The sequence below is a fragment of the Pteropus medius genome, unplaced genomic scaffold (assembly GCF_902729225.1).
Source record: "Pteropus medius unplaced genomic scaffold, Ma_sr-lr_union100, whole genome shotgun sequence".
In the NCBI taxonomy this organism is placed as follows: domain Eukaryota; kingdom Metazoa; phylum Chordata; class Mammalia; order Chiroptera; family Pteropodidae; genus Pteropus; species Pteropus medius.
The window spans coordinates 18,936,327-18,960,527 of NW_024342471.1; the positions used below are offsets into that span (position 1 = coordinate 18,936,327).

The 24,201-nt window shown below is 40.3% G+C and overlaps 1 protein-coding gene and 1 pseudogene across 4 annotated transcripts in view; one reads left to right on the top strand and one right to left on the bottom strand.

The window, feature by feature from the left end:
- Positions 1-24,201, top strand: part of SLC9A8 (solute carrier family 9 member A8) — a 59,657-nt gene that overhangs the window by 10,779 nt on the left and 24,677 nt on the right. For 3 of the 4 annotated variants that reach the window (XM_039864572.1, XM_039864574.1, XM_039864575.1), the window contains exons 4-8: positions 8,603-8,661; positions 13,069-13,152; positions 17,114-17,215; positions 18,264-18,298; positions 22,280-22,423. In XM_039864572.1, the coding sequence (XP_039720506.1) occupies positions 8,603-8,661; positions 13,069-13,152; positions 17,114-17,215; positions 18,264-18,298; positions 22,280-22,423 (424 nt within the window). Of the gene's footprint in view, positions 1-6,880; positions 7,997-8,602; positions 8,662-13,068; positions 13,153-17,113; positions 17,216-18,263; positions 18,299-22,279; positions 22,424-24,201 lie in introns of those variants that run through there. The other variant, XM_039864576.1, reaches the window with a different exon arrangement.
- On the bottom strand, positions 1,596-1,710 carry LOC120604208 (uncharacterized; annotated as a pseudogene).

Below are 24,201 nucleotides of genomic sequence, written 5' to 3' on the forward strand. Positions count from 1 at the left end.
CAAAGTGTAACAAAATATTGAGATATATACCATTTCAAAATTTCTAACTTTTGTGTCAAAAAAGAACCTAGATAAAGCTGCCAGAGAAAATGGGGTTTTCATTCTTTCAAGGATAAGTTTTCCTAGGCTACGTCTTCTAGCCAGAAGTTACTATTTAGTCTGCAGTCATTTAGAGACGTTGGCCTTTTGTGTGATAGTTAAGCAGAGTTCCTAAGAAATGGTTGGTATGAAAAAGGACTGTCTTCACTTTAAAAGCAGATTTTCTCCCTTCTATTTTATTGTATTTTCAAATGAATGTCGAGACTTTTTTCATTTTTTAGAAAAACAGGGTATCAACGTGAAGTTCTAGAGATTTCTTTGGCTCTTGTTCAAAGCTTTTTATATTAAATTCTGTTGTTTGGGCCTCTTTTTTAAAAAAAATAAATGTTTAACAGCTATACAGAAAAAGAAAAATCTTCTTCATTGACAATTTCAACTATTTTTATGATAATTCATTCTCTTCATTTGTAGCCATATACATTTAGATGACTTAGTTTGAGTTTATATCATTTGGGGGGTTCTTTCCTTCTAACTATTCTTTACATTTGTTAGTTAATTTCACATATTTATTTTCATTGGCCATATTGTACTGATTTACTGTTTATATATTTTAGGCTGAACTTTATAAGGAAAGAAAATGAAATAATTATATTGCCCACTATCCTCTGTTGTATATAGCAAAATCAGGAGATTTTTTTTTTTTTCATAATCATACTTTATTTTAGAGCAAGGAGAGGCCAGAATGAGATTAAGTAAGGGCTGGAAATTTGACTTTCCAATACCAATGTTTAGCCTGAATACTGCTGAAAGAAAATCCTAATTTTACTTGGATCATTGAGTGAATAGAATACACACAAAAATGCCCACCTGTCATAACCGTCTTAACTCTGTGGTTTTAGTTTTATTAATTCCTTCTTTTGACTAAAGGATTTTAATTTTCTTTTTAAGAATAGTATTCTTTGGGTCGATTTTGGTCAATGAGGGTTTTGAGTGGAACATGATGAAAATCACTCAGTTCCTGAGTTATCGACTAAAGGTAATTCTGGAAAAAGCAGATACAGTAATTATATTCTAATTATACTTAAGTTCTAAAAATTTTTTTTAAAGAAACGTAAAGGGAGACTCCTAACTATAACTATAACAGCTTTCATTAGTTTTTAGACTGTCAGAGTCCAACACTGATGCAGCTTAACATGTCCCATGTCCAATGCTCCCTGAATCTTAGGTGCTTTGATTTGTTAAAGAAGAAACAGGCATTAAAGTGTTGGTATTAGAGTAGCTGTCTTGGAGGCCAAGGCCAAAATTGGTTGTCAAATTGACGAAGTGATTGCATTAGACTCTAAGGATTTTCCAGGCTGTCACATTCCAAGGAAGAGTGCTAGCACAGACTTTTAGCCTCCATGTTTCTGAAAACACAGATCAGACATGACAGTTTGTTCCTGGAACGCTGTGTGCAGTTTTGCTGCCATTAGTCAACTGTGTGTTTATGTGTCATAACTTCCTGCTTTTGCCTGGAGTCTTGCTTTGACTTTCCTAGTTTTTTGGGTTTTTTTATATGTCTACAGCACCTGGTCTTCCTAGGTGGTCTCCCATCCAAGTACTAACCAGGCCGACCCTGCTTAGCTTCCAAGATCAGACATCGAGCTTGTTCAGGGTGGCATGGCTGTAGACCATGGACCGTGGTTCCACTGGGGCGTGAACCCAGGACCTTTTGCATGTAAAGCAGACGTGCTAACTGCTACACTATGGGACCACGTCCAGACTTTTCTAGTTTTATGGTCATCTTCCCTTGGCTCAGCATCTTATCATCTTTTAGTTTCATTTTATCCTTAAATCCTCCAGCTATGCCAGAATAGTGTGGTAGTGTGAAAGAGAAAAGGTTGTTAAAGAATTGCATTTTGAAACTTGCTGTATTTGGGTTGATTTCTATAAATTTCTTCTTTCACCACATAAATGTTCTTTGCAGAGTAGTGAGGGATAACATTCCTCTGAAAAAGTAAGCTGTTTTAAAAACAAAACATAAATAGCCTTTTCCTAGAAAACAGACAGACAGCTCTGAGGTCTGATTCCCATCTCACTGGCCGGTTTTCTGTCCTTTAGAGTATCTTTGGGGTAGTATCTACCTGAGTGTAAATGGTAGATTCAACGACCGATTTTCAAAAGTACCTTATTATGGTATAACTTGGTTCTATAATTATAGCTGACAAACACACTAACAATATTTTAAAGAATTTTCAAAAAATCACTATGGTTAAAAAGTATTGCATAAGTGAATTATATTACATTTTGCCCCGTTGTGTAGTGAGAGATCTGTGTCCTCATGATGGCCAGCATCAGTCATTCCGGCCAGCATGGCAGCCTGTTTCTAGGCCTGCTGGTCTGTTGGCACAAAGAGCCCAAAGTGACTGGGAAGCAGCCTTGTAAATCCTAGCATGTGAGCCCTGGTGGTAATGTCCCCTTCTAGGAGCCAGGACCTTTCAACCCACTGAGCCTAAAGTTTCAGGCTAAGGAAGCAGAAATTTCCCAAGTAGGAGTCCCCACTCCCTGAGAGTGATGTTGAGTGGGGCCACCCTTGCTCTACCCATTGCGTGCTGTACCCTTCCTTGCCTGTTGGGGACATACCACCTTATAAAGGCCATTAGTTTAAAGAGTATGCTGTATGGAGGAGGAACGCTCCATTCCTCACAGGCTGTCATCTCTAAGCTGGCGCCTCAGCTCCATCTTTAAGAAGTCATCATACCACTCTGGCTGGCTGGCAGCTTCTAGGCGGCGTGGCATATGGTGCAGGACCATGTGGAGCCCATGGCCACATACCCAGTGCAGCACTTCCTTTGCCATAAAGCGAGTCTCTTGGTTTGATGCCCTGTTGTGTGGAGGCCCACTTTGGTGGATCACACGCTTAGGGGCCCTTGGACATGCCGGCCAGTGTGCGTGTCAGTCTTAGTCAGAATGAATGGAAGGGGTCTGAATGTAATCGAGTTGCCATCATGTAGTTGGCTGAACTTCTCAAGGGATGGTACCACATCAGGGGATGGGTGTCAGTCTCTGTGGCTGTCCAGTCATACATTCAACAGTGGCAGTAACTAGAGTAGCCTCAATGAGAGGAAGTTCATGCTATTGGGCCCTGCATAGCTTCTGTCTGCCATCATGGCTGCTGTATTCGTGAGCCTGTTGCACAAACGTCGAAGTGACCAAGGTCAGGCTGGCGGAATCGTCCATAAACCAAGCTCAGGTTTTTTCCTCCTCTGTCATCTGTCATAAGGAACTCCCAATGACTACGTGGTTTGAGTTTATATCACTTTTTGGGTTCTTTCCTTCTTACTGTCCTTTGCACGTATTAGTTAAGCTTACATATGTATTTTCATTGGCCATATTGGGCTGATTTGCCGTTTATATATTTTAAGCTGAAATTTATAAGGAGAGATATAACAGCTGTAGGTGACGTGCAGCTCTTTATAAAATTTAAAATGCCTGTGCTCTCAGCCTAGCGATCCCTATTTCAGAGTTTGTCCTGTGCATACCCGCACACACGGAGAATGATGTGCTTACTCAGACAGGAGTGGCAGTGAGAGCAGAAGCTGGAAAACACCCGAGGACTCATTGCGAGGGGACACAGTGGTGGGTAGCACTTTCCTCCAGAGGAGCGCACTGCAGCCGTTCACAAAAGTGGGGAAGTTCTTCATGTATTGATATGGAATGGTTTCCAAGATGTAGTGGTAAATTAAAAAGAACAGAAGAATGAGAATACTATATTACCATTCGCCTTAAAAAGTCTGTTATATGCACATATGTGATTTCAAATGTACAGACACTCTCAGAAGAAACATACTGTGTAACCAAGAAACTGGGAACGCTGGTGGCCTCTGGGAAGGAGGAAAGGAACCAGGAATAGGTAGAAGGGAGACAAGTTTTCACTGGATACTGTTGTGTGCCTTTAAATTTTGTACCATGTGCATCTGTTACATAATCAAATAAAATTAAAATAGCTATTTTTAAAACAATTCCAGATCTGCTATGTACTAGCTAAGTGATGCTGAGCCTTAGCCGTGGTTTCCTTATCTGTAAAATGCAGGTGACAGTACCTTTGCTTCATAGGATTGCAGATACGAAACAGGGTAATACATAAAAATCACTTAGTGTACTGCCTACCTGTTAAGTAGTCAGTAACTGTTAGCTGCTCTTAACATTAACATCTATATTATTATGGTTTATTACCTTATAGGCTAATCGTGAGAATGAGCAGAATAACATATTGTATACATTAGTACAAATAAATAGCACAAATAATAAGCAAATAAATAAATAAATAAAGTATATTTTAGCACAATGTCTGGCACAGTGTGTGTGTGCATGTCTGTGTGTGTGTTTAACACAGTACAAATAAATAAATATATGTGTGTGCATATATATCTTTAAGGGAGCTAGGATCATGGTCTCGATACTGCTCTGTAACCTGATTATTATACTTAATACATTTTAAGCATTTTTCCTGCAACGTTCATTATCAGGAGCATTCCTATTTTGCAGTGATAATGGTGGGCCAGCAGTGCACTCTGGGAGAGCTGAGTGTTAGTGGTTCAGAGCAGCAGTGCCGTCTCCCTGTGTCTTTAGCGTCGTGAGGTGGAGAATGCAGCCGGGAGCCAGCAGTCCAGTGTCACTTGCCGGCTCTGAGCTGTCAAGACCAAGCTTCTTAAATCCTCTTCGCCTTCCTACCTATAGCATTCTCTTGAGGATTAAAAATAAGTTAAAGCGACAAATCCTGGGCAAAGAGGCTCAACAAATAATTATTAATTGCTGCTGATGTTTTGTTTTAATCCAATAGTGTCCATAATGAGGTGTGTGCATGAAGATCCATTGGGAGCAAAAGAAAATAGTAGCATTTCTGTTTCTATTTCATTTTAATCTCACTTTTTTACAATCTATTTTTGTGTATATATATCACTATATCATCAATATATTAATACATCAATTAATATATTAATATTAACTATATTAATATATTTTAATATTAATATAGTAATATTTTTACTATAGTAGCACTTTTTTAGACTAATAAACATTCGTAACTTGAAGGTACATGCTCAAATTCTTTTTACTGATAGGAATATACAAAATTTTATCTAGGGCATTATTTCCATCTGGTGGCCAGTTGTGTGGGTTTTTATAAATTAATTTCTCCTAGCATTGAACCTCAGTCTCCAAAGGTAAAGAAGTAGTTTGTCAATTTAATACTATGCCACAGTTTAGTCTTAGGACATCTCAAAAAGATTACTCAAGTAATAATTATAGTAATAGTAGTAATAATAATATCACATCATATTTTACAAAGCTTCCTAGTGCCTCATAAATTATAATATACGAACAAGCTTAGACAATAGAATAACTACTGATTTTCAAATGTAATTGCTTCATATGTAATTACAAATGTTAATCATGGCATTAAAGTTTGGTATACATTTACAAAGGGAAAAACAAAATTGAGGTTTTAGTAGGGCAGAAAAACACTAGCTTTAAAAATGAAATCTGAAACCATGAAAGGAGTTTCAACCTTCCTAGTAATCAGAAATGATCACTAAATGCAGATTGACTGCAAATGCATACTGAAACCTTAAAGTACAATTTCTTGCCCACCATGTTGGCAGAGATGTTAAAGACTGATGATCACCCAGGCTTGGTGAGGCTGTGGGGATTGCTCTGGTGTAAATCCGTACAGTGACTTTAGAGGACAACTTGGCAGCATTTTCAGAGATAAAAATGTTCATGCCATTCATTGTCTCTGGATCTGCCTTAGGGAAACACACAAAGAAGCGTGTTCATTGCAGCACTGCTGTTAACAGCAAGCAGTTGGGGACAGCCATCTTGGGAGAATAGTTTAAATTGTGACTTTCAAAAAATTAAAATTCAATTCATATACCATAAACCTCATAATTTCAAAGTGTACAATTTACTGCTTTTTAGTATATTCACAGAGTGGTGCAACTACCACCACCACTAACTCCGGGACATTTTCATCCTTCCTAAAAGAAACCCTCTCCCCAATAGCAGTCACTCCCCGCTTCCACCTTCCCCCGTCCTCTGGCAATTAACCTACTTCCCATCTCTATAGATTTGCCCATTCTGGACATTTCATATAAATGGAATCATATAATCTGTGGCCACTTTTTTGATAACCGTTATACTGATATAATTCATATACCATACAAGTTACACATTGTAAATGCTTAATTCAGTGGTTTTTAGTATATTCACAGAATTGCATGACCATTATCACCACAATCGACTTTAGAACATTTTCATCACTCCAAAAAGAAACTCTTTAGCTTTCATCCCCAGAGCCCTACTCCTCAGCCCTAGACAACCATTTCTGTCTCTAGAGATTTGCCTGTTCCATATTTCATATAAATGGATCATAAAATATGTCTTTTGTGTCTTGCTTCTTTCACATGGCATGTTTTCAGGATTCATCCGAAATTGCGGCATGTATCAGTGCTTCATTCCTTTTGATTGCCAGATAGTATTCCATTATATGGATATACCACATTTTGTTTATCTATTCATCAGTTGATGGACATTTGGGTTCTTTTCTCCTTTGGGCTATTACAAATAATGCTGTTAATGAACATCCACGTACAAGTTTCTGTAGAAGGTACGTTTTCAATTCTGTTGGGTAGAATTGCTGAGCCATATGGTAACTCAGTTTAACTTTTTGAGGAAATGCCAGACTGTTTTCCCACAGCAATTACACCATTTTACATTCTCACCAGCAATGTATGAGAGTTTCAATTTCTCTATATCCTTGCCAACACTCGTTTCCTTCTTTTTTTTTTAATAACTATTCTAGTGGGTACAAAGAGATATCTCATTGTGGTTTTGATTTGCATTTCCCTAATGACTATGATAAGCATCTTTTCGTGTGCTTATTGGCCATATGTATGTCTTCTTTGGAGAAACATTTATTCAATCTGTGGCATTTTTATGCTATGCTGTAGAGCTGTTAAAAGGAATGAGGCAGATCTACATGTAATAATCCCTGATGTATTATTGCGTATAGATCAAGACTTAACACTGAGCAAAATAGAAGAGAATAGAAAGATACATTACAGTACCATGATTTTATATACATATACACAGGTGTGCCTTGTATGTACATAAACACACACATACCCAGTACTATACGTTTAAATATACATATGTGAGAAGATAGAGAAGGGTATGGTAGAATATTCCCCAAACTTATCAAGATGGTTGGCTACCTTGAGGCAGGGAGAGAGAGAACGAAGATGAGAGTAGGGGATGGGATCTCATCAAAAGGGACCTTTGTCTTTTTTATAATATTTTACAAAGTATTCATGAACTATTTGGTTAATAAAAATTTACATAAAAACTCAAAATGTATACACAATTTAGAGAGATAAAGAAAAAGAAGCACGTGGGGAACTGTAGCTGGAGAGGGGTTAGAATCAGTGCTTTCATGCCACTGGCGAGTGAACGTACAACTCCTATTCTGAAAATATGGTCATCGACTCTCTTTATAGCTCAGATTTATTTTGTCTTGGTCTCTTTTTCACAATAATTTTATTATGGTTTTAATAATATTCAAATAGTATGGAGGTTTATGAAGTTAAAATTACTTATCTCTTTTTCCCATGGCAGTTGACATTAGCGTAGCTCCTTTTCCTAATAAACTGCTGTGTTCCAGTATTGTCTCTTCACCCCACCCAATAAGATGTGTTTCTTCAACTTTCTGTTGTTGACAGGAAAAGCTCCTTCCTCTGCAGGGGAAAGGGGCATTTTCGTCTTTAAGTGGCTGTGACCATGGTCTTCAGACTTGCTTTGTATCACCCCCCAGCAGAGATTGCCATTTAGTAGGTCTGGAGTTCTGCTCTGGTGTCTTTATTTTATAAAAAGCTTCCATGGTGATTCTGATGATCCAACAGGGTTAAGAATCATTTTTCTGGTGAGTAACAGGCAATCATAAATTGTACCCACAATGCTTCTTTGAGAATTATTTTTGGTAGGTTCTTTATGAGGGAGTAATGAGCCTGTCAGCTTTATGGAAACATGCCTGAACTTAGATGGTCTGTTTTGTTCCAGGAATTTCAGAGATTTTTACTTCAGATTATTTTCAGCTTTCTAAATACGCTACATAGAGCTGCCATCTGAGTTTCAGAAAGTGATCTTGGATCTTTTTTGAAAATGATAGGAATAAGGAGCAAAGTGTTTCACAGTGAAAATGGATAGGTGTAACAAAAATAATAGGATGTAACAAAAATCTTCCGGGTCAGGCAGACTGTCCTTGAGCCTTATTTTGTAAAGCTTTCTTTCCCCCAAGATTTTTGTAGACTTCATTATAGTTTGTTTGCCTGAGATGTAGGTGAGAAACTCATGTGACTCATTAAACGTCACACTAATTTCCATTCTTATGTTTTCAGATATAAAACTTGTAGAAATCCGTAAAAGCCATTTAGAGACAATAGTAATATTCAGTTTCTCTAAAATAATAAACCTGAGTAATCTTTCTCATACCTTAAATTTATGTTAAACTGTACATTTTCTCTTCTAGGTATTCTCATGGGAGCAGTTATAAAAATTATAGAGTTTAAAAAACTGGCAAATTGGAAGGTAGGTTTGCCCAACTGTTCATTTTTTAACATAATTACAATTTTTATTAGTTGTTCTTAATTTTAGTAACACTTACGGTTATGGTGGCTTTCTTATCAGTGAAGTTTATATTATCCCATTAATTTTTTTAAACATTCTGTTAGAGTTGATATCTTTACATCTGACTTTTTTTTAAAAAAGTATAAATCTCACACTGCTTCAAGTTAACATGGGAGCACTCGATATTATGTTTTGTTATTTATACAGATTTTTATAATCTTAGAGAAAGGCTCTAATTAGCATTAAACATTAAGCAATGTTTATTGCTCTCAATTCCATTCTGACAGTTGAGAATAAGAAAACACATTTGTCCAGCACTGTAGAGCTCACTGAATGCCTTACAAACCATAGCTCACGTCGTCCTCATGACATCCATGGGAGGTGGATTGGGTATTCTTATCACCACATGTTTACAGATGAAAAAAGCGACGCTCAAAGAAGTCAAGACATGTCCAACGTCACAGAACTAGAAAGTGGCTGAGTCGAGTCATGTGTCCAGACTTTTTGGCCCTGTGTATTCTATATTTTCTCCCCCGCACCGTGCTGTCCTCAACTTGAGGATGTCCCTACCTTTATGTTTACACAGTGGTCATGAGAGCATGAGCATCATCTTGTGGTATAGAGATTAATTGAAACTTGAATTTCAACTTAAACTTGAACATCCATATTGAGTAGAGGGATTAAAAGCGTGTTACAAAATTGATTTTGTGGATGGAAATAAGGTCCATTTCAAAATATTAAAGAATTGTATGGTGAAAATTTATAACATTTGAGCCCCTCCTACTTTGTCGCATCTCCTAGGTGCTGGGAATTACTTACCTATTAAACTGTAGAGTATCAAATTTGCAAAACAAGCTGTCTAGTCTGACCTAAAACAATTTGAAACTGTTATAAATAATATTCGGGAATTATTGTATGTATTAAATAAATTCTCAAATATATATTCAACCCCTAATATTATAGAACCCCTCTCAGCGGGGGCTGGGCCGGCCCCCCTGGAGCACTTCAGGGATGGTACCTCTGCCTTCCTGCAACTTAGCAACTGTAACCATCCTCACTGTGGGTGCACACTGGAACCTTTTCTCTACTCCTGGGCTGGTTGTAGCCTGATGTGTACACGTCGCACCTAATGCATTTTGTTTGATTTGATTTGAAATCAGTTGATCAAAATTGGAATTTATTTTAAAACAATTAAAAATTGTTTGATTTCAAAATACTATGAATCTATATAAAATCCTGGAAATTTCACATAAAAATCTGAACTTCTAGCTTCTCTTTAAAAAGCAGAAGCTCTCTAAACACCAGGCCCACATTCTGCCCAGCAGAGATCCAGGCACTGAGCTGCTCTTCCCCTGGTAATCCCCTAGGCCCCAGGGAGCCTTTGGGTTGGTGACCCCTGTTCTGAGTAATAGGAGTAGTGGGGAGGTTATCTCTCACTTTTAGTTTTATGAGCTTCAGTCTTATCAAATTTATTTTTCAACGGATGTTTCTTTTCAAGTTGAAATAATAGTAATACATTTAATAGTACAGACAAATGAACTGAAGTTGGGTGACGAATATAATTAGGTGTCCGAAGAGCCATCCAGGCAACCAGGGCTTGGCCTCAGAAAAAGACAAAGGTTCTAGGCAGGGGCAGTTGGGGCAGCTTCCTGGAGGAACAGGTGTTTGTGGAAAGCCCAAGTGAGAGGCAGGCCACCTGTTTGGAAACCGGGTACTGCAGGGAGCAATTGGAGATGAGAAAAACAATGCAGCTTGGTGTCTTCCCTCCATGAAGTCCTATGTTCAGACTGTCTCACTGGGCCTGCCTTCTGCCTGTATTGTCGTATGCTTAGTATAGTCCTTTACATCAACTTGCTTTTATATTTATATACATTTTGTAAGTTTTTTTCTTTAAGAAAAGCTTTTGTTGTGGTAAATTATACATAACAAAGCTTACCGTTTTAGCCATTTTTAAGTGTACAATTCAGTGGCATTAAATATACTCACGACATTGGATAATCATCAGCACTATTTCCAGAACTTTTTCATCATCCTAAGTAGAAACTCTACCCATTAAACAACGCCCTATTCTCCTCTCCCTACTTTCTATTCTTTTAGTATTTTCTATTTCTTTAGTAGCCCATTTCTACTTTCTGTCTTTATGAATTTGCCTGTTCTAGGTCCCTCATATAAGTGAAATAATACAACATTCGGCCTTTTGTGTCTGGCTCATTTTACTTAGCATGTTGTGTTTTCGATTTGTCCGTGTCATATCAGGCATCAGTATTTCCTTTCTTTTTCTGGCTGAATAACATTCCATTGTAGGCCTGTACTCCACTTTGTGTATTCATTCATATGTTGATGGACCCTTAGGTTGTTTCCACCTTTTGGCTCTTGTGAATAATGCTGCTATGAACATTGGTGTACTCTGTATACATTTATTTTAAAGGAAGCATCATAGTACTGTTTTCAATGGAAAACCAGTATTGTTTTTATAAATAAATATGATAAAAACAAAATAGTACCTCAGCCTCCTGAAGCCTCTGAGGTCAATCAAGCCTGTTCTCTCTGTCAAAATGAAAGATCAGCACACTGGAGAGAGGCTTTGCACGTGGCAGCACCGGGACTGAGTTGTCTTTAACTTAATTGGGATTGAAAAAGAATCAGAAAGGGTCAGTCTGCTTAAGTTCCTCCTACAATCATCTCAGACTGTTTGGGGGGAGATGTCGCCAGAAGGAACCGGGGACCTTCTTGTAACATTATTCACTGTCAGGTGGTATATGCATTTCCTGTGGCTGCTTTAACATATTACCCCACACTGGGCAGCTTAAAACAACAGAGATTTCTTCTCATAGTTCCAGAGGGTAGAAGTCTGAAATCGAAGTGTTAGCAGAGCCACACTCCTTCTACGGAGGGAATCCAGGCTCTCAGGGAGAACCCTTCCTTGCTGGTCCCAGGCATTCCTTGGCCGTGGCCGCGTGACTCGTATCTCTGCCTTAGTCTGTCTTCACATGACTTTCTTCTCTGTTTCTGTGTGTTCTTTTCTGTCCCTGGTAAGGACACTCCCATTGGGTTCGGGACCCACCCTAATCCAGTGCAAATCCCATCTGGATTCTTCCCTTAATTCCATCTACGAAGACCCATTTTCTAAATGAGGTCACATTTCGAGGTTCCAGGTGGATGTGAACTGGGGCTGGAGGACACTGCGCAACCCACTGAAGGCGGGTTCTCCTTTTTCCCAGGGGACATTTAGTTCCTGAAACTCCAAAAGAATCTATACGGTGGTTGGCCCACTGCACAGATCCTGAGAATTGATTGCCCCACAAAACACAGAGCTCGGCCCATTTCTTTTCACATGGTCCCAGTCTGAGTCATGAGTCTGTTGTACGGGCAGTTATTTTAAGACTTAATAAGGCATTTTCAGAGGTTGTCATTTGCTTCTATTTTGAGCCTTATTTGAATGTTATTTTAGTCTTTATGGTAACAGCTGTACATTTGTAAGAATACATTTAATCATTCTTTCAAATAGGGATTTTGACAAGAAATCAGACTGTGAGGATTGTGGGATGGACATTTTCATATGAAAAAGAGCCTGATTTTACAGTATTTAATAGACTGTGTGTTACATGTAATCATTTTGGGCTTGAAAACTAATACGTATTTTTCCCCAATCCAACAACAATCAGAGAGATATATTACTGTAGAAAATGAATGTGCTATTTCATCCACCCCAAAATGTCCACATTCTAGAAATGCCTTTCATAATTATACTTAATTTTCGAATCTGAAAGCATGCCAAGGGACTCGCTTTATAACTTTGTCTCAAGTCATGAGGGCATCAGGCGGGGCACTCATTTATCGTAGTCAAATTTAGGAAAATGGCAGAGTTGTCTGTGACAGGCAGAGAAAAAGCAGGGCTGTTTTAAACATGTGTAGGCTTTACTCTTGCTCTAAGTGGATCGTTTTAGGGCTTACTGTTACCTTTTTCCTGGAAGATTACAATTTGGAGAGTTACTTTTGAAAGCATTCTATTAGAAATGAAATGTTTTTTATACTAAAATTAATTTTCTTAGTAAAGAATAAAAATCCTACCACTGTGTGTTCGGAAACAGTTCATTCTGCTACTTGTTTTGCTGGTCACCTTTTAAAATTTCCTGTCCTATATTTTTAAATGTACATTTTGGGGTTTTTTGTTTGTTTGTTTGTTTGTTTGTTTTGTGTGGAGTGGGTGTCTCTCTTCCTGCTTGGTTTTATTATCAGGTAGTTGTTTAAACATCATATGTTTGCACTGGGCCAGGCCCTGAGAGAATTACTTTGGCTCTTCATTGATGGATTTATTTCTTAATTACACACATTCCACATCTCTTAAAATACCCATTTTATTTACAGGAAGAAGAGATGTTTCGTCCAAATATGTTTTTCCTCCTGTTGCTTCCGCCTATCATATTTGAGTCAGGATATTCATTACACAAGGTAAGACTCAGGCAAACAGTAGTATTTCTGGTCTGGATGGCATCCCATGTTGGTGAGGCAAGTTCCTTAAAAGCCTGGGTGTTAATTTAGCAGTGGAGGCTCTGTGCGAACGTCCTGGGCATGCGTGGTGGAAGCCGGACTGGACGGCCTGACTTGTGGAGAGGAGCACATGTGGTCGGTGGTTCCAGGCACTGTGGCTTAATAAATTAGCGTTTTCCATAGAGGAGTACTTTGCTTAGGAAGATGGCCAAAGTGATTTTAAGTGGTACACGGACAACACATTGAATTTTCTTGTTGGACACAGACTGACACGTGTTAAGAGGATAGACTGTCCAGGGTGGACAGGGACATGTGCCCCAGGCCTTTTGATTCTCTCAGCTCACCATGTAGGGCCTTTCTCCCTCCTTCGGCCCATTCACCCTTCAGTGTCTCCTCTCTCTGCACTGCCCTGGGCTTCAACTCCCAGCTGATATTCCCCTAGTCCCCAGTCTCCAGCTCCTCCTTCTAGGCTGGAGCCCCCTCCTTCCGCCCAGTCCTCCAGCTCCTTCTGGCCCATCCTCCTCGTCCCACAGTTGTTCCTCCCACTCTTGGCTCCCCAGCTCCAGCCTGAAGAGAGCATCACGGGCCCCTGCTCAGGTCCCTGCTTTGCCTTGTCATATCTGATCTCTGTCCTCCAACTTCCAGTGGGGTGCTTTCTGCCTGGGTGGGAGGGTCTCACTTTTTAAGCCACTTTTCTGTGTGTGCATGGGTTTTTTTTCCCTTTGCCTATGTTTTCTTTAAATATAAATGTTTTTGTTTCAAAACAGATTCAAATTAAATTAAAATGTTAGTAATACAAAAGTTATTTTGTGAATGTGATAAAAAAAAATTATGAAAGTTGGAAGGACTAAGTTTGGCCTACCCTTGGAGAAAGACCCTGGAGCCAGATACCTACATCTAATCATGTGCTGCCCCCTACAGGTTCCTTTGGGGTAGAACAGAAATTAAAAACAAAAGCCAAAAAAACCCCAAAAGCCTACTTCTCAAGTTGCTTTGAGATTTACACTAGAGGAAAGAATGTATACAAAGCACTACCCATCACATCAAATAAACAGTAGTGCTTCTTGTTATTAATAGTAATATCTGTTAGCAGTAATATTAATATTACTAGTAGTATTATAGACAATAACATATTAAACTTGAGAGTTAAATTTGTCAAGAAGGTTTTGGTTAAAACATACAAATTAACGCTTTAATTTTTCACCTGGGTACTAAAGCAAAATATTCTAAGAGATTCGGTCCAGATTTTTTTAAAAGTTATTTTATTGTGTATCTATCCAGAGAAAATGTGAAAAAGAAGTTTAACGTAAGAAAAAAAATTCCCAAGTCTTATTATAAACCATTACTGACATTTAAAAAGAAAACAGGCAAAGGAATTTCAGGTCAATGTCTTTTTCACTCTTTCATTTCTTTCATTTTGTAAATCTTAAAGGAACTATGAACAGATTATGTATTTCAAAACAATGCTGAAGAAATTGATTTGATTTTGACTTAAAAGTACACTATGATTATTGTGTTAGAGCATGTAAAGTTTTCTAATTTTGGGGGGGAGAAATAAACTTGTTCAAAATTTGAGGAAAATATTAGTTTCTTAGAAAAACATTTCTTTGAAGATATCTTTCCAGCAGAAAACATGACAGTTTATGTGAAAGGTACTAATATGTTAGAAATGCAGATTCAGAGGCTCTGTCCATTTCCTACCCTCTCCCAAAGAAGATAAGTAGTCAACTTTGAATGTTTTATTTTAGTATTGTTTTATTTGCTAATGTAAATTTAGATTTGGAATAAAAATTTCAGTAAGACTGTTCTCAGTTGATATGCATCAGGTAGGCAGGTATTGGCTCTTTAATTTATTAATATCATACAAAGACTAGAACATTCATTATGTCCGAGAGAAACAGATAAATTTGCTTTATGTAGCAAAGGGAAGTTCTTATAGTGTGCTAACTTGAATTTAGGTAAATTTTCAATATCCAGATTAATATTAACCAACTACATAAGTTTTTTTTTCCTTTAAGCAAAAATTCAGTTTATTTCAAACTCAACAAAATTATATTGTATTCATGATTTGACAACACACTTGAAATATGTACGCTCTAAAGGATTCAAATTACAAACCTTTTAGTTATAGTCTGTTGGCTGTAATCAAGGCCGTGTGCTTGTACTCTCTACTACTGCCAGAAATTGAATCAGAAGGGACTGGGTTATCAAGAATAGCTATTGGTTTTGATCATGCTTATGTTACATACATGTGGTAGAACAGGGCAGTTTTACTCATTCAAATTTATTTTTGAATAACAACTACATGTATGTTATCAGCATTAGCTCCTCTGAACAGACCAAGACTTCTTTTATCTATTTTTAAATAACAAAATAAAGCAGCTTTTTCAAAGAAAAACTCATAGATAAAAGCCTTTTGTTTAGAAAAAAAACAAATCATTGCGTTTGCCTTGAGTTAGTTTAAAGTTCTTTGTGCATTAAAGATTGATATGCCAAACAGAGTAATTGAATGTCAGATTTGGGGCAACCAAACCAAAATTGCAACGAATGAAGCAAAGAAACTTTCTGAAGGAGGTAGGATTAGTAGGCTGCCAGGGTTGAGCTGGAGACATCTTTTTGAAGTGAGCTTTAAAATGTCAGTTCCTATTGTCTATGGGGTGGCAGTTTCTGAGCAGAGATGGGGTGGGTTCCTTGTCTAGCTCATAGCCAAGGACCACCAAGTTTTTCTAGTGTTGTTCCTAAGTGGAGCCCACGAGATTCTAATAAACAGCTAATTTTCTTAATTTTATGAAAATTTGAAAGATATTATGATGCTACTTGGACTCAAATATTTTCTCTTAAATGATACGTAGATGGAAATATATATTTACCTGTCATATTTAGATTCGAGGATGATCCTAACAGAGTGAAACAAAATTGTTTAAAAGTCCTGGACGACCAAAAGGAGTTTCTGGTGGTATAGCCTACTGTCTTGACGTTCTTTGTAGTAATGCACCTTTTCTTATTGAAATGAAAAATCGTAGTTGTATAAACTTTGGACTTTGATCAGACATGAAACACAGTTAATTCTTTTGGTACCTATTCGTCTTGTAGCTGATAGGCATTTGGTCGGTGACGTTGCACAAAAACAGATGTAGTCCTTGCCCCCGTTGAGCCTGCAGCCTAGAGGGAAAGACAGAATCTGTCAAATAGTTACATAAAAAACAAAATTTCAGCCATGGCAAGTGCTACCAGGAGGTGGGTCATTGTGCATTGAGAGCGTAGAGCAGGATCTGACCTGGCTAAGGGATCAGAGAAGGTTTCCCTCAGGAAGAGTCAAAATGTCCCGAGATCCTAGGATGATTACAAAGTTCACCAAGCGAAGAGGAAGGAAGAGTGGTCCAAGCCCAAGGAACAATGTGTTTGAAGAACAAAAGTCACCAGCATGACTGGCACCCAGAAAACAAAGGGGGGGGTTAAAGGGTCAAACCATCCAGGCTTTGGTGGGGTTTTAGCTTCATTTCTAGCGGAAGTCGGGGTCAGAGTGAAGGTAGCACAGTCAGATGTGTCTTTTGCAAAAAATCATTCTGGAATCCTTTGAAGAATGGAGGGCAAGGGGCCAGGAATGGTTGAGACGTGTCAGAAGCTATTGTAGCGGTCCTGGGGAGAGATGATGGTAGCTTGGCAGGGGCGATAGAGATGGCAGTGGAGAGAAGTAGGAGATGTGAGTGACGTGGGGAAAGTAAGAGCCTCAGGACTAGGCTCTGCAGTCGCTGTGGGGCTGAGGGAGGACTGCCAGGTTTCCAGCTTGCCAAAAGGGGTGGGCGATGGTGCCCTTTGCAGAGAACCAAGCGTGTGAGGAGGGCCAGGTGTGGGGGTCCAGGCCTGCACCGACCTGACCAGCTTTTCTAATCATTTCCCTCCTTTCTGCTCATTCAAACAGGGTAACTTCTTTCAAAATATTGGTTCCATCACCTTGTTTGCTGTTTTCGGTACAGCAATTTCCGCTTTTGTAGTAGGTGGAGGAATTTATTTTCTGGGCCAGGTAAGAAAAACATCTTTGAAAAACTTTTAAAATCTTACATGCTTAGAGCTAGTGCAGGGAGGTGGGTTAGGAATACCTCACTAGGCCTGGGTTTCATGTTCAACGTAAAGTTCCGTCAGGAAATCTAGACTCATAAGAGGCACGGTAAAGTCATGCTAAAATTGTTTCTAGTGGCCTCAGCTTTGATGTCTGGAATTGAGTGAATCTTTTCCATAATCCCCAAAAGTATTTGCTCTTATTTGCAAACCAGTATTGTCTTAAGTTGGAATACCTAAAAATAAAGCAGAATTATACCATCAAGATCTTTAAATTATAGTAATATCAGTTGTGTTGTCAGAATCAGAGTTAAATGCTGTTTTTTAAATAAAATTTTGCATTTTAAAAATCAAAAATGAGTCTCAGTGTGTTCACTCAATTCTAACTTGTCCACCACCTTAGATTTATATATTCTAGATTTTCTACCATTGCTAAACCAGTGTCCTCAATTGTTCTGTACTTTGGGTTCAAATTATTTGAATTCATTTAAAGCCAACCTACCTAGGAAGGTAGTGTCTGTGGTTTTGCATTAAGCACAGCTATGCATGTCCTTTGTCATCAGGGGCAGAAAGTTTGAGGCTCTGGCATCTGGGTGACGGGCAGATTTCTCTAATGTGTGTCAGATGTGTTTGCTGCTTTTGACGGCTGTAGGCTAAAGCCCATTATTCCATCTGATTTTCACCTTTACTGCTGTCTCAATGGCACCAGAATAAATCTGTCATGCAGCCTTCTCCATTGCTCGGCTTCTAGTACCAAGTGGGAGTAAACTTTAGCAAAGAAAACTATAGTTTGGCTCGAAAAATGTAGCATTCTTTTCCATACTTTTGTATGGTAATCGAATGCATGTTTAAACTAAAACCTACAAGTTTCTTTTATTTTTCAAGTGGTTTGAAAACTGAAGATTAATGTCCTTATTTAGCTTGTGATAAAGCACTAACGGACATTTTAATCTTCTTGGCTGTTCTCCAGGGGTTTTTTTTGTGTCTGTGTGTTTGTGTGTTTTATTTTACAGGCTGATGTAATCTCTAAACTCAACATGACAGACAGGTAAATCTTTCATGCTGTAATACCCATGTGACTACTTTTGAGACCAGGGAAAATGTTCTCCACATTAATTCCTGGGTGTGGTATTTCTCTATTCTTTCTCTCTTTGTTTTGCTGATGATTTCTGCTGTAGAATCTATTCTGACTTAATTCGTGTCTCTGAAATGAATGAAAACTAAATTGAGGAATTTCGGAGAGCATTGTTGATTGAAATGATTAATTTAGTTTAAGTTTTGGCAGGAATAACCCTGAAGGGTTAACTGCCACGCCCCCCACGACAGGCTGCCCCATTGTTCTTTTATTATTAAGAATCATCTCCATCTGATTTCTAAGTCTTTTCAATGGGCGGCAATGAAAAGTTGTCATCTTGACGGATTAGGGATGGAGGGGGAAGTGAGGTGTGGATCTTTACTGTGCGAGTCACACCAAGGGGTGGGGGCAGGGGAAGAAGACAGGGCCGGGGCTCTATGGCTGATGTCCCCAGTCTGAAGCTATTCCCATGGACATAATCAGCTTAGCAAGAAGCAACCCAAGCAGCTGTCTCTCAGAAGGTGCCAGATCTAGTGCCCAAGAAGTACACAAACAGTGTGCTGCCTGGTCTCCCCTCTGAGAAATCCAGCAAGGATGCAGCCTTGCTCTGTGTTTTTATGCCCACAGTCAGCACTTGGTTCTGCCCTGTGGCCCACCAGGGGTCGGGGAAGGGGTACTGGGAAGTGGGGCCATATGCTTAGCTCTGGGTCCCTCCCACCGGACCAGCCAGAGCTTTCAGCCTTTAGCAGCAAGTTGGGACTAGATTCTTGGAGCCCTTTTCATGGGAAATGTGCCTCCAATAACATTAAGTCCAACTTCATTTTTCTCCCAGGGACATAAATTTCAGAGCTTTGACTGTAAGATAGTTTTGATATATAATCAAGTAGCAAAAGTCAAATTTCTCTTCCATAAGGAGCTGGAAATAAAACAGAACTGATGCCTTGCATTTTGTAGATATTTTTCAAGTGAAAAGAAATGCCCAATGCTCACTCGAAGTAGAGGAAGATGTCGTAGCATTCAGTTCTTCAACCTGTTTGGGGGCAACGGGTTAGAGATACAGAAAATGCCTGATAAATTTTTGTGAAATTGAGTTGAACCAATGTTTGGGATGTTTGGGGGAGAGGAATAAGAAAATCGTCCCTTAGACAAGCAGAATAAGAGCAGGTGAAGTTTCTTCTTCCATGTGCAGACCCTCCCTTTCCTGTTGGAAATAGTCCCACGGATGAGAAGTGCTCTGGGAGAAATTAGCCAGCAGTCACAAACCCACAGAGCTGCAGAGCCTGGCAGGGCACTTCACAGAGGAGAGCTGGCCAGGTGCATGCGTAGAGGTGGTGACAGAGAATCTGATGAATCAGAGAGCACACCCTGTCTGAAGGGGACAGCCACTTCGTAGCTCCACCTAGTGATTGCCATTAACGGCCCAGAATTACTAGATAGATTTTTTCAATTTTTTTCAAAAGAAGCCAGGTTTCTAGATTTTAATAGGGAATTTTCCAGTTTTCAATGTTGACAATTTATTGAGTTTTTCCAGATACCGTGCAGGTCAAACATGAGACCCACAGACCTCTGCACTATAGAAAATGTTAAAAAATAACTTTGTCACAAGAAGATTTTATTTTAGTGATATTTCTGCTGGAGAGAGATTTTATGCATAAATACACCCTGAATTATTTCACCATTCTGTATTGTTTCCTTCATGTTGCTATTCTTTGAGATGGTGAAATAAAACACATTTTTAAGTTAACTTCTAGTTTCTGGCCTTTTAAAATACTGGGTCTTGAAGGTGTGAAATAGGACATCTGGTGGCATGATTACATGACCCCTTAGATTCTGACCTCTGATGACTCAAGAAGTTCATATTTCAGACTTTTCATAGTTGCTATCAGAAATGCTCTGCCTGATTTAGATTCTCAACCAAAGCAAATGTGTTACATGATTTATGCAGAGCATTTGCCTCCAACTTTTTATTATGAAAATTCCAAACAGAGAAGGTGAAGAAGCGTTGTCCAGCGGTGGCCGTGTGACCACCACCTGGAGTCCACAATTACTGTTCCACTTGATTCGCTTTAACACGCACCCCTCCCTCTGTCCATCCTTCTGACCAACCATTCTAACTGATGATTCATCAGTCCATCTTCTGGTTCCTGCTCTCTGATTCCAGTTCAGGATGCCACAGGCTCTATGACGAACTAGGGAAGAGCTGGGCACACTCGCCCCATGTGGCCGCGCTCATGGCTCTGGGCTCACATCACCCTTACGTCAGCCATCCCTGCCACAAGGGCCAACCTAATTCCCCATGACCTGCTAAAATGCTTGGTGACGGCCATCGACGACCAGGCTTGGGCTTCCTGTCCACTCCCAGAGCCCCGTGCCACTACATGGATGGAGAGTAAGTAAGGTGGCTCCCCAAAGGAAAGTTAGGGCACTTTTACCAAAGCCAGGGTGTATGGACGTTGAGCAGGGAGAACCGGGCTGTCCGCTGCTGCACTGCACTGGGGGATAGGGGCAGGGCAATTGAGCGGAGCAAACAGCTCACCAGGAACCCCCAGGCCTGTCCCCCCAATGCACGCACCCTGCATCTTCTTCCCCCTTTTAGACAGTCTTTTTTCAAAGCCCTTGTGATGTTTCTGTGGGCGACAAGAGTGGCAGTAAGAGGAGGAGGCACCAGAAGCTCTGTGTCTGGGCTGCAGCACACAAGCCCCAGACGAAACGGCCTCCCGGGCTGGCAGTCATCTGTCTGATGGCACTCCCTTTCCTTCTGTCCCTCCCTCCATCCTGCCTGCTGCCCGCCTTCCACAAATCTCTGGGCCGAGGTCAGCACAGGTCCTGGGAATATACTCGGGACTGAAACACAGCGCCCACCCCGCTGGCACTCACAGTGAGGGCAAGAGGCAGGTACAGTCACAGCTCGTAATGCACGTGACAACCTCTGTGAGGACAGGGAAGGCCTGGGACCCGGAGTGTGAGCTGAGACCTTTTGGGTCTGGTCCTCGGCTTGGGATCTGGAGACTCTCCTTGAGGTGAGCAGGCTCTCTTGCACGAATTCACATTAGTCAAACTCGCAGGGAGTTACCATGGAAACCAGAATGCTAGATTATTCATTTCCCGAAGAGAACTGTGACTGGTAAGGCAGCCAAGCACCTCCTCCTGCCAGCACGCTTCTCCCTGAGCCCAGAGTCCAGTGACCATGGAGGGTTGCTGGCAATGGCAGAGGGGACAGAGCACACTCCGTCCTCAGGCCGAGTAGCTCCCTCTTCCCTCCCAGGCTGCGAGCTGGTGAGAGGGAAGCAGAGGCAAATAGTCCCTGTCTGTGTCTCTCACGCCCGGCTGTCTGTTGGGGCTCGGTGTTTTGTGTTGTAGAAGAGGCAGACCTAACCCTTCTGCCATGCAGAAAGAAGGCAGTGCCAGGCGTAGCAGTTTGAGGGGACAGAAGGCTCACGCGCGCGCTCTCTCTCACTCTCTCTCTCTCTCAAGACTTACTTAGGTCCAGGCTTTGTTAGAGATGATCATCTTGGCATTTTCTTAGATGTTACAAATCTAAGTGGAGGCTGTGGTCAGTCACAGATGGTAGCAGGGGCAAAGCAGAGGCCAGACCCAGGAGCCGCTGGGTCATTTGGGGGAGGCTGCTGAGCCATCACGGTTCCAGCTGCTCTGACCAAGAAGGCTGGGAAGACTCATGCATTTAAGATCTCCCGTCATCACTGGTCTTGATACTTATAGTGGAAAAGCAGCCATTCCTAACGGGTCCTGTTAAGTGGGCCCTTCACTGCTCCACCCAGAGTGTCACTTTGCAGACATTATAAGTGGAGAACAATATACTGTCCTGTGTAGTTGCTTTGGCTGCGGTATGTACTATGATATTATATCAACTGCAGTCCTCGGCTTTAATGTTTTCATATGTGGACCAAGTGGTAAGCATTACAGAATTTCCCCTTCTTGTTCCCTTCTTTCCAGTTTTGCTTTTGGCTCCCTGATTTCTGCTGTTGATCCAGTGGCTACTATTGCTATTTTCAATGCACTTCACGTGGACCCAGTGCTCAACATGCTGGTTTTTGGAGAGAGTATTCTCAACGATGCAGTCTCCATTGTCCTGACCAAGTAAGTGTGCTGTCTTCAAGTGACGGAACTAAAGATCCTTATAACAAGGGGACAGATATTTCTGTGCAGCTAAGTGTACAGTTGCTTGTCCTCTGGGTGATTGGTTCACCCACTTCTCCATCTTTCTGTCCTGACCAGCCTCGCTGTCCCCCAGGAATACAGTCAAGGTAGGGGGTGGAGAGGAGAGGAGAGTCCGCCTTTTATGACAGCGGTTTTGAGCCCAGCTTCTTACCAGCATCACTTGGGGTGCTGATTAAACGTAGCATTCCCAGGCCCCACCCTCACAGCTCTGGGGTGAGTCCCAGGAACTTGGGTTTTTAATATGTTCCCCAGACAATGATGGAGCAGCCCTTCGAGGGATCAGTGTTTTGGGCTGCATCACTGCAGACAAAAGTGATAGACAGAGGCCCTACTCTTTCACTTAGGAGCGGTCGCATGTCACCTTCCTTTTCACAGCTGTAAAGTAAGGTCATGACACTAACGGGCGTCCCGCCTTAAGATGCTATTGGGTGAAAGCGTCTTTGGAAACTGCAAATCTTTCTTAGATGTTCATTGGTATCACTGCCCTTGTCGACAGGATCTGAGAAATTAAAGATGAATCATAAAGAGTCAAGAAGTCATTGGGAAAAGGAAATGAATCTAAGATAGTCTCGAATGTGTTTATCTGATGCAAGGCTGTTTCTTTGCACTCTGCACTTTGCGGTGTTCATTAGCATGTGTGGGCAGGAGACTCAGACAGCTTTGCCAAAAAACAGACGGCACCAACAGTCAGAGCCGTCGGACAGAAGAGCCTGGGACAGCGTATCAGAGACGAGCCAAGAGAATCTTAGGGGTCAATCAGTGTTCTGTTAGAGAACAGAATTTCTATAATCTGAACACTGACTTGTTTCCTTTGTCGAAAGGTTCCTTGCTAGCATGATACTCTGTGGCAGTTAGCATTTTCTTAAAAGCTTTATTATAGACAACATTTGGGATTCTCACCTTGAAATAAAATGATATTTTATAGTGGATAGAGCCCAAGTTTTAGAGTCAGGCTGACCCGGGTTCAAGTCCTGGCGATGCCACTCATAGCTCTGTGACCCCGGGTCGGCTCCTTTACCTCTCTGAGCCACAGGCATCTCAGCAGTTAAGTGAGGATGATAATGCCTTAGCCTAGGATCGGACTTGAGGATTGAATAGTTAAGTCTGGTACTACATGAAAAGCATCTGACATCAATTAATGTGAGACTCTTTCCTCTTCTTCTCCTGCCCCGTTATGTTTCACTGTTTGCCCCTTTTTTATCTTACTTTTGTAGGAAGAATTTCCCAAAGGCTGCTTAATTGCCAGAAGTGCTCAGCAGACCTAAAGGAAACAAACCTTAAAATATTTTTGTTCTTCTAAAAGTAATACATATACTCTTCATATGTAATTTAGAAAACACACGCAAAAAAGAAAGAAAAATTACATGCATTGTTACTACCCAGAGATAATTACAGTTAACAATTAGATAAAAGTATACATATATTTTATTTAGATAGGCTTATATCCCATATACTGTACTGTAACTTTTCCATTGCACAGAGTCGATAAAAGAATCTTCCGTAACATCATTTTACTGGTTACCGAGTATTCCTTTCTATGGATTTACTACAACCTGTTTAACCAATTCCCTCTTATTGGCTTTTTCACATTTCTCTTGGCAAAAATTTCTGTAGCTTTATTAGGAAATTATCATACATACTACTATAAGACCTTTAAAAAATCTGATGGCAACATTTTTTTCTTATTTAAGATCTAC